The sequence below is a fragment of the Mchenga conophoros genome, linkage group LG5, assembly GCF_057382185.1.
Source record: "Mchenga conophoros isolate Kocher_MC1m ecotype Shallow Benthic linkage group LG5, M_conophoros_male_GT1.1, whole genome shotgun sequence".
Lineage (NCBI taxonomy): Eukaryota > Metazoa > Chordata > Actinopteri > Cichliformes > Cichlidae > Mchenga > Mchenga conophoros.
This window is the reverse complement of record NC_140530.1, coordinates 10680210-10691160: the sequence shown is the minus strand read 5'-3', so window position 1 is coordinate 10691160 and position 10951 is coordinate 10680210. Positions and strand designations below refer to the sequence as shown.

At 40.1% G+C, this 10951-nt stretch overlaps 1 protein-coding gene and 1 pseudogene across 1 annotated transcript; one reads left to right on the top strand and one right to left on the bottom strand.

The window, feature by feature from the left end:
* Positions 1 to 352: 352 nt before the first annotated feature.
* LOC146573810 (potassium channel subfamily K member 3-like) lies at positions 353 to 3500 on the bottom strand (annotated as a pseudogene).
* Positions 3501 to 7545: 4045 nt separating this feature from the next.
* LOC146573809 (uncharacterized) lies at positions 7546 to 10905 on the top strand. The gene is made up of 9 exons (XM_085273224.1): positions 7546 to 7932; positions 8107 to 8331; positions 8884 to 8946; positions 9035 to 9073; positions 9155 to 9209; positions 9552 to 9630; positions 9704 to 9770; positions 9853 to 10001; positions 10098 to 10905. Exons 1-9 carry the CDS (start codon positions 7576 to 7578, stop codon positions 10546 to 10548), a joined length of 1485 nt encoding a protein of 494 aa, XP_085129350.1. The 5' UTR covers positions 7546 to 7575; the 3' UTR covers positions 10549 to 10905.
* Positions 10906 to 10951: the final 46 nt, after the last annotated feature.

Sequence of the window (10951 nt, the reverse complement as noted above, 5' to 3'; positions counted from 1 at the left end):
TTCATACTCAAGTTGTGTGGGTGCTTTATTTTTGTTTGTTTCTTTTGTTTTTTAATTTGCTGGTTTGTTTTTTGCAGGTGATATAGTGAAGGAAAACCATAAAGTTGCATAAACTATACTTTATTGATATACCTCAAATGTTAGATCATTGGTAATGTTCAGTGTAAATACAATATAAACTGCATATTTAGTTTTAATATGTTACATTTTATCAGACAAGCTTCATAACAAAGAAAGCATGAGGCAGTTTATTCCACCAAACAGAAAATCAGATGGTTTTATGGGCTCTGTGCGTACAAAGATCCAAAACAAAACAAAGGCTATTTCAACTTCAAGTCTTCAAAGATCTCAGTCAGAGTGATTTCCACCTGCTGTGAGAATTGTTCTTGCCCAGACAGAGTGCCACGCTGCTGGGGGAGGCTTGTGATGACATGGTGTAGAAGCTGCAAAGGGCCTGGTCCCCTCTGTAGGAGATGGTACTGTAAAAGACAGGGTTGCTATGGCCGCTTGTCTGGTCACAGTGGGACTGAGAGGCGCTGTTGTAAACGTCCATGCAACAGCACATGCAAAGGAACAAAGCCTGGAGTCTGCTGGGTTCAGGCAGGTTTGCATTCTTGGGTATAATAGGTCTGTGCTCCTCTGCAGGAGAAGAGAGGAGGCTGACAAAGCTGTTGCAACCCTCCATGGGAAAGGTAAGCCTGCAAAGTTCATCTTCATCATCCTTACATAGGTCCTCAGCAGTTCCTTCTCCAGTGTCCACGATCTCCCTGTACTCCTTCTCTTCTTCCCCTGCTGTGGAGCTCCCATCAAGCTCACCTGAGCTTACAGTGAGAAACCTCAACACCACCAGGTTAAGAAATGCTCCGATGACCGTCAGCCCAACTAGAATGTACATGAAGCTAAATGCCACGTAGGTAGGTTGCTTCTAGAGGGCATCTTTTGTCTGCAAGGCTACAAAATCTCCAAACCCAATGGTAATAAGTGTGACAAAGCAGTAGTAAGAGGCATTAAAAAAGCTCCAGCCCTCAAAATAGGAAAAGGCTGCAGCTCCTACAAACAAAGTGCTTACCCAAGACAGTAAACCCACCAGGACCATGTTTCCCATTGACACCTCTGTCTTCTGTAAGCCCAGGCCCTGCTTGACTCTGCTCAGGAGGTATCTCACAAAAGTGTTGATCCTCTCGCCCAGGCACTGGAACATGACCAGCGTCAGAGGGATGTCCAAGAGCGCATAAAACATACAGAAGTCCTTTCCAGCATTGGTGCACGGAACAGCATGGCCATAACCTGCAAAGTCAAAGAATAATACAGGTCAAAGGTTGAGTACTACTGTTTCATAGTCATCAAGCTCCATAGACATCAAACTAGTATATTGCTGCTGTAAACACTGCAAGGCAGGGATACTCACACATAACTCAGTGCAGGTTAAAGTCAAGTCTTTAAACTAATGTGAGCAAACATGGTTAAACCACAGATAAGTCTCACTAAAACTGCTTGCTGATGCTGTGCCAGGAAACATTTGGCTATCTCTCTATAACTGCAGCTTAACTGGTTTGGTCCAATCATGCTGTCCTCGTTAACCTCATTTCCAGAAGCAGCTGCTAGCGGTGTACATGTGTAAAAGCTCTGTTAATACCAGTGTCCGCCACCTCCACAGCACTTAATAGCAAACTGAGAAACTTGGGAGGTGCAACTAAAGAGAAGGTTGGTGACAGAGCAGGCTGAACACACAGTGATAAGTGAACACTGTTTATTTGGGAATACTTAACACTAGAGGCAGCGGATTGATCTAAATATCGATACCAATGCTGGTATTGGTATCAGATCAGTACTAGCGCCTCAGTATCGATACTTTGTTTCTATCCTCTATGTTCAGTATGTCCATGGAATTGTGTTAAATAAATAAGTATAATAGAAATGAAAAAATACAAGTCAAACACGGGCTATGAAAAATATCGGAACTTTTTTTATGTTGACTGTCACATAATTTTATTTATAGCCTCTGGCACATTGAAACAACAGAAGCTGACTGAAAGTCCTTTAGTGATAAGCACATTTACATTCCAGGTCTCCAAAAAAAAAAACCCACAAAAAGCTGGAAAATGTGTTCAGACTTTGCAAACTGATGATTAATCTCATTCATCTCACTGCCCTCTCCGACATAAGCCATCTTTATCGTTAAAAGTATCTGTATCAGTATTGGTATCACCAATACTGGCCCTGTATTTACATGGTATTGGCTTGATACCAATATTTTTCGATACCAATATTTTTCAATCCTGCACACCACAACTTAACATAAAAAGTGTTTACTGGACATTAACAGCAGGTTTTCTCACTTTAAGCCTGATCAGCTTTTTAACCTGTTTATATTTCTGCAATTAGTTCAGCTTTTTGGGAAATGGTAAGGACATAGGTGATTAACAAAAGGCAACTGTTTCTACATAAGATATGAAGCTACCAAGCTGTAAGAAAACATAGTGACACTTTAGCTTCTTAACATTACAGGGCGTGCACTCTTACAAAGGTGGTTTCACTCAGTCCTTTGTTCCGCAGTCTGAGGTTGGACAGGAAGGCTGGAGCTTATATCAGACCAATAAGACAGCACGTGAGAAATTGTAACTGAAAAGTGTTATTGTTTCATTGCTTTAGGTCTGTTCAGGCCAACCTTTGACTGCTCACCTATCCAGGGTGTACTCACCTCTTGCCTACTGCCAACTGGGATAGGCCCCAAGGTGGCTATAAGAGATTAAGGCTTCTGATCTGTACTTTCTTTGTCACATAGAGGTGGTTTAGGTATTTTAAGAAAGGGTTGGGGGGTTTTTTACCATTAAAAAATAAAAAATAAAAACTTTCAAAAACTTTGCACACTTCTTTACTACATATGCAGCTGCCTACATAATCACTTTACTGATATTTTGCTGAAAAGGCCAAACTACATCTATCTTATTCCAAGAATTTGGACCTAGAACAACAACAGCAGGTGTTTCTGGACAGCTTTGCTTTCTGTAAATGGGCTAATTTAAAACAAAACAAAACTTTAGCTACATCCCAGCATTACAAGGAGTAATAATTCACAATCAAAAAATCATTTAGGTAGGCCTAGTTTATGTGTCTATCTTCAATGAGTTGCTGTTCAGGGTCCAAAAAAAGAAAAACTGTCAAAAAAATTACTGCAAAAATCACACAATACCGTGAAGTCAGGCCACAACATTATATACTTGCCAATTGTAGTGATAACGGTGATGCCAAAGTAAAAAGAGCCGACGAACTTCCACTGCCTCCCAGCGCGATGCGGCTCTGTCTGATGGACCACTCACTAGATCTGGTTGAAATCATCCTCGTACTTTTTCTTCAGCTCGCTCAGCTTCTGCTCCAGCGCCTTTTTTTCTTGAACTCTCACTTTCTGACTCTAGTGCGTCAAAAACTGCGGCTCCTACAAGCAGGTAGAAAATAATTGAGAGGATGAGAGAGAGGGTCCTGATGTTCTGCGTCCTCATCCTCAAATCCAGAGTGCCCGGAGGAGGCGGGGAGGGTGCTGCTGCTCCTGCTGCTGCTGCTCAGAGGCACAGATGCACATGGGTTTCGCTGGTCTTCACGGTGTAAAGAGGCCATGGGCCTGTTAGGAGTACAGCATAGGTCTAAATGGCTTGAAAGTGTAGCCTATAGTATTAGCGTGTGGTCAGGTGAAGCATGCTCACATAACCTCGTTTACTGAACTTTAAGAGGACTATGAGGACTTTTAACAAGTGCTAATGTGCTCAGTTCGGTTTCTTGAAACAGTTACAGTTATATTCGCTTTGATGTTGCAAGATTTCAGCATAGGGTGTTTAGTTTGTTTCACGTTTTGTGCTAGAGTATACATTTCATTTCTTACTTTAAATTCAGTTATAAGACAGACTGGAAGTTAGAAACTCACGCATGATACAATATGTCTAAATTAGAGCAGGACTATATTAAACCTTTTCTATGGGAAAAGCACAATAAAAATCATTAAATGTTCTACTAATGTAATACATGTGCATCACTGTATATAAAATATGACTGTAGTTGCTAACACCTTTTCTCTAGCGAATTTGAGCATATTGGCTATCTTTCGTCTTTTTTTCCTTAAACCGGTGGTCATCAGGAGGGATGGTTCTGAATATTCCTGCAGAAGCTCCATGTCAGTGATGTCTTAAAGCACATCCTGCTTTAACCTCCATTTTACTTAAACTGCATTTGACTGATTTGTGAAAATGGTTATCACACTGTATCAAAGAAGACCTAAAATTAAACAATAGACACCTTGAGGTCCTTTATATTTTAAGGTAAAGACCCTACAATAATACAGAGTAAACCCCAACAATCACATGACTCCCTATGAGCAAGCACTTGGCAACAGTTGGAAGGAAAAAGTCCATTTTGACAGGAAGGAAACATCTGGTAGACCCAAGCTCAGGGAGTGGAAATCATCTGCAACGACTGGTTGCGGGAGAGGGCAGAGACAGGATGAAGGATGCACTGTGGAAGAGAACGAGAGATTAATAGCAAGTAACAAGTAGAAAATGCATTTTTTGAAGAAACTGCAGTGTGAATGCTGATCGCTGAATGTTTTGAGCAGAATTGAAATGATTGCTAAAGTTAAGCTAAAAATGTTAAATGAGCTGAAAAATACAGAATTTTTCATCTGAAAAAAAGTGCAGAAATGTTGAAAGCTGAAGTTCACACAGAAGAAGAGGTTGAAAAGTAGCTGAGCATGTTTAAAATGTGCATTTGAAAAAGCTGAGTAATGACAAAAGAAAATTTAAAGTCAGGAAACTTCTGAATGAATATTAAAAGTTTGTATCTGTTTGTTTTGAGAGATGCCTCAAAACAAACAGGTTTTCCGCTTAGGCAGCGGTTGTCCTTCTCTCCTGGATCAGCTGGAGCTTTCTTTTGGCACCTGAAAAAAGTCCCAGCTGGACTTTTGTCAAAGCTGGGAAAACCTGTAGTGATCCCGTATGTGTCAGGAGTATGGGAACAGTTGAGACGAAGTTTTTCTAAACACCGTGTCTCTATGGCTTTTAAACCCCAAAACACACTGAGCCAAAAATTGGTCCACCCCAAGGATCGTGTCACCAGACACAAACAGAGTAACATAGTGTACGCTGTTAAGTGCCAGGAGGATTGCCAGGATTTATACATGCCAGACCATTTATACACGTACCACCTGTACGTTCAAGTAGTATTTGCTACAAACAAATACGGAAGCTTAATCAGCATCCACACTAATTAAATGTAAAGTTGTGTATTCTGTACCTCACATACGTGGCAGCCTTTTAAAGAAACCCAGCATCACCAGCTACCCTTTCTGGACTCTCGTCCATGTGTTATTTTGCCCTATGAAATACTCCTGTCTGGAGTAATCACACTACCCGCAACTATAGTATTACTCTCAGCAGTGAGGCATTAGCTGGTGGCAGCGTTGACCTTTATCAAGCGTACATAGCTGCTGAGCCAACTACCACCCTAGCTGTGGTCATTAACTACATTCTGCGCGCTTGCCGAGTGAGGCCGTCTGTAGAGGTGGTTTGTGTGTACGTATCAGTGCAACTGTGCAGGGCCCTCGTCTGAGGGGCCTTCACTGAGATTTCCTGTGGCATCTGTTGGATTTTCGCACGTGCTAATCGGGTTCACGGCAGCGCGATCAGAAAACAGGCCAACTGCCTTAGCTCCATGCTGCAACTTATTTCACTTTCACAAAGTTCCCATCTATTTTAGGAGGGCAATCCAATTTGTGGAAACTATTCTTGCACTGAAGTGAGCCATAAAGAGCCTAAGATCTGTCATTAAAATCCACAGTTACTGCCTCCATTCCCCGCAGAACATATGACTATCACTATGCTGTGTTTTCATCTTCTACAGCCAATACAGGACCTTAGCTGCTCTGGTAAGCACGAATGAATCGACTGCCATGCAGAGGTTAGCGATGTAGCATTCTGACAAGTCTTTATTTCCTCTAATGGCAGAAAGAACAGTCCTGTTGAAATGAGTATGAGAGATAACAGCCTCATCATGGAGCACTAAGTGAATGCACACAGTGCTTAAACAAGTACAGATCAATTCCTTTTGCAAACTTCACGTCATAGGAAACAAATATTACCAAAGCAGTGTTATATAGTCATAAATATATAGCTCATTGTAGCGTGCCATAAACCCAAAAAGCAACTGAGTTTATAATAAGGGCGTCTGTGCTGGTTTGAAAACTCCATTCATGAAATAATGGCACTGCATTATCTGATGTACTCATCCCATATCTCTCTGTTCAGCAGGACAATTCATACAACCTGTTATCTCTCATGGGAAGACATTAAGAGCAGGATGTCCACCGACTCAGGTCCAGACACTCATCTGTCCAAGTGCCATTCTCGTAGAAAATGAGCCATGGAAATATACTGCAAACATGATGCTATCTTTGCATTGATAACAGCCACAGTGGGAATACGGGCAGTGGATACGATGATAATATAGTATAAAAATCCGGAGCATTTTTATCATAAATATAAAAATTCTAACTCTTTTTTAAAAAAATAAGTAGAGGCTTCACACATATTTGCAGACAAACATGTCTTTAGTGACAAGGCTACAGTGTCACAGAGGGAAACAGGCTTGAACTTTGCAGCTAATCTCAACAGTCCTTTGAGCCTTTTAGCCAAAAGGGCATGGACATGGTCTGTAAGTCATGTACGTCAGAAAGGGCTCCTAATCAAAACACCTGCAGTGAAGATGACTCTGACTAGAGAAAGTACTCTTCTAATTTAACTTGAATTTATTCTAATTTATCAAATGCAGAAAAAATCTCATTTTTAAACACCTGCAAATTGTAATATTTACTATTAATCATATTGAAATGATGAATTTAATGTGACTCAAGCGCAAAGGGAAGTTGGAAAACTTCTGTGATTTCATATATAAAAAAGGCAGGTTTTACTTGAGCTTTGGCTGCCCTGGGAGGGAATAATATTTACTGAGTGTACCTCACTATTGGGGTGAAGGTGTGACTAAATTATGGGTTATCTGTGCAAAGGGGATTCCTGACTGTTTATGCAATTACAGGTAAACTTTGTAGCTTTTTAAGCTAAAAATAGGGTTTTAAACCAAGTCCTGGAAATCTAAGGTGTTGAGCCCCTTCACTGGTGCAATGTTTAGGTTTAATTTAAGGGATGTGTCCCATACACTTAAACCGTGATCATTAATAAGATTAATAAATATAGAAATATATTTAAAAAATTGGTTTATTAATTAGATATACAGCCAAGTCACATTACAATATCATAACAGTGAAATAACACTAGCCCAAGTGAAGGTATTTGGATTTCTGACATGGTTTACTTTTAAAAAAAAATTAACTTTTACACGTCAACCAAGTTTTCCCAAACTAAAGTCTAGTCTACTTTTGATTTGCAGCAGCGTGTAAATAGTCGGTAACATGATGCCGGTGTTGGCACAACACCGGCGGTCGGTAACATGTTGTTTGTCGCCGCAAAGTTTAGTTTCGGTTTTCTGTGAAGTGCGTAAGGGAAAGCGAAACAGACTGACCGATTATCTTCACGCATGAGGGTTATGTCGGTGCTGTGTCGCTGCTGTAAAGTAATAATGCATTGGTTTGGATACAATGGGATTCGCTCGCTTTGGCACTGGATAGTGCGCCACAGGAATCCTTTACTGTTCTTGCTTTTTCCACTGGTTCCACTGTTTAGATTTTTAACTTATTCAAAGAAAGACGGAAATGAGCCTGAAACAAGCGACGACAACACACGTCTACTCAGGAATTCACTTGACGATGAAGAGAAGGCTATTAGTGCCGGACAGAAGAGGACCTCAGACGAAGATGGGGTGCCCGTGAGCAAGCGAGCAAAGTCTAACCAAGATAACTTTCAAAATGATCGAGTTGAGACCGTTGATAAAAATGTGAGTAAAGAAATAAACATTTACAGTAAGGTGATCATGCAGGTTTCTCACCAAACGTTTTACGTTCGTATTCAGTGAATGTAAAAACCAGAATTGATCGACTGTATAACAGGCAACTTGGAGATACAAACATGGCACAATGCCGTGGTTTGCTCTTTACTTTATTCCTTTTAGGTTTCTATGGTACACCCAAATGAGTCTGAAATGCGCACGAAAAATGCAGTTGACGAAGGGAAGAAGCTGACAGGGCCGGAAGAAGAAGAGGAAGAGTTTGACAGCACAGAGTATCGAGTTCACACTACGGATGAATTCTACTGCGACTATGATTCAACCTGGGAGACCGACCCGAATGAGGAGAGCCCACCCAGCAGGATCAGACGGTCAACAAACTCCAACTATGTAAGTAAGCCAGTGCCTGTCACAAGTGCTTTGATTTTCCACGTCTGCTCACAAATCATTTACTGCAGGCATAAAAGGAGCCACCTGTCACAGGCCCACAGGCCCAAGGTGTTAGATGGCCCCTCCAGAGAACTTTATTCAGGTGATAGCTCTGTTCACATTTCTTGATTTTTCCTGCAAGAAAAAATCACAAAGATCACAAAGAAAAACAACAAAAAGCCAAAGAAAGACATTTAAAATTTCCCAAAAGAGATTAAAATCAGTGGGAAAAATAAAATGGACATAAATAACAATGGTGAACAAAGAAGTAGATAACCAGAAACATTTTTAGAGTGGTGACTACATTTTGTGTTGTGAAATATATCTCTGAAATAATCAATATGAGATCAACAAATGAAAACAAAGAGCCACAGAATGACATATGCACAAAGACAGAAACCCATTTATTGTAAATAAAGATGGAGGATCTCCAAGGATGATCTTTGGGTTACTGAATGTCTCCTTTAGCTGTGCAGTGTTACCCCTGAACTTCATTTGTCTTCTGTGTTCCAGTACAACTTCAGCAGATTTGAACGTGCTGCGAGAGACATGCAGAACTACAGACATGACTACCCTGTAAGTCTCACACACACACACTGTAAACACACACTCTCATGTTTAAGCACGAGCCAAGCACATGTTGTTCTTTTATGTGTCCCTGCAGAGCCAAATCAAGACACAGCACAGGAAGAAGAACACAAATGTATGTAAACGTTTGTTTTTAGATTTATTTCAAAGAAGAACAAAATAAATGGTTTGAATCAAATTCTTTTCTCTTGTGTAGGACGACAAGTCTAATCTGAATTTCTACCTTGGAAAGAAACGATCGGTGCCAGATGGTAGGCCTTTTTAGTAGAACAAAGTATAGAGTCAAGTATGTCCATAAAGTGGAAGTGAAATAAATGTTTTTCTGTAATTTATTTGTTCAAGAATGAGAGCTTATAAAATTCATTATTTTATTCAACTAATCCTCTCAATATTTCCATGTCATCAGAACCTTAAGTGGCCTTAAACGTTACTGATATTACACAAGAATGCTATAATCATGAGATGTCAAAAAAAAAGATATTTTTTGATACTGACATCAGTTTGAACCACCTCAGTGATCACTGGATAAATCGTAATCTGTGCAGCTTCATTTGCAAACAGATTTATTTGCTGTGACTTGTATTTGTTACCAGGTGTCAGCATAACTGAGTTCCATGAACAATGGTATGGAGACTATGAAAGCCTTGAGTACGTGCACACATATATTCAGTGGTAAGTTACTCTATAGTCACAAATATGATGTAAAAAGTTCAGTTCCAGTTTGTAACGACATTTTCTCTCAAAGGTTGTTCCCACTGCAAGAACCAGGAGTGAACTATGAGGCCAGTACACTGACAAAGGAAGAAATTACGGTAAACCTGTGAAAGTTACCAAGTTATGATTTAAAAAGAAAACATGTCTTATACACTGATAGAGGTTCGATGTTTCCTTCAGGATTTTCTTAATCACAGCACTGCAAAGCAAAACCTGGTGAAGTCGTACAAGCTCATGTTGGACTTTTATGGTATCGTGTTGTGTGATGAAAAAACTGGAGAAGTCAGGAGAGCAAAGCACTGGGAAGAAAGATTTGACAACCTTAACAGGTAAAACTACCTCTGAATTTAAAAAAAATCTGTGTGCAGTAAAAGTGACAAAAAGCTATACATGATCTAATTTTGGGACTGATCACTGTCTGACAGTCACACACACAACAGCCTGCGCATCACTCGCATCCTGAAGTGTCTGGGAAACCTGGGTTACCGTCACTACCAAGCCCCTCTGGTCCACTTCTTCCTGGAGGAGACTCTGGTCAACGGACAACTTCCAAACATCAGGGACAGCGTCCTCAGCTACTTTATGTTTGCTGTACTTGATAAGAAAAAGCGCAGACGTCTCATCAAGTATGCATATTTGCACTATGAGCCTAAAGATGAGTTTGTGTGGTGCCCAAAGAAAATCCAAAAATTGTGGTCAAAGCAGCCCAAGGCAGCAAAGGAAGAGGCCGCTGACTCTCTGGAGTCGCAGGAGGACACTGTGATTTCTGACAGTGAAGCACAAGAAGAGGAAAACCTGTCTGCAGATGAGTCGTGTAACAATGCAGAGTATGAGTCTCATGAGGGTGAAGAAACTTTCAGCCATAATGAAGATTGATTGATGACAATGGAAAGCTTATGAATAATACTGATAAATTGCACTGAAGTATGGAGTGATTTAGTTCAACACTGTAGATCTTAGATTACTAGCAGGTTATTGTGCTTTACACACTGAGTCAAAGGGCTTGATTCTTTATAGAAATCTTTGTTTACTTCAATATTTACAACTTAAAGTTTGGATTTTTATTCGCAATTAATTCTTTTTCTGAACATAAATAATGAAGCGTTCTGAAATGGATGCATGTTTTACACAAAATTCAAGGGTTAATGTTATTGTGTGACTATGTGGGATCAATTACTAAATGTTTTTGCATTCTTGTGTCTAGAATTAAAACATTCTCATTCAGAAAGTTCACATCTTGTTGTTTTATATCTGTCTTAATTTCCTTTCAGAGTTGCAT

Excerpts from the sequence above, each read along its gene's own strand:
- LOC146573809 (XM_085273224.1), top strand. The coding sequence starts at position 7,576 with ATGAGGGTTATGTCGGTGCTGTGTCGCTGCTGTAAAGTAATAATGCAT. Across the intron at positions 8,332-8,883 it reads GGTCAACAAACTCCAACTAT|TACAACTTCAGCAGATTTGA; the intron begins GTAAGTAAGCCA and ends TCTGTGTTCCAG. Across the intron at positions 9,210-9,551 it reads GAAACGATCGGTGCCAGATG|GTGTCAGCATAACTGAGTTC; the intron begins GTAGGCCTTTTT and ends ATTTGTTACCAG.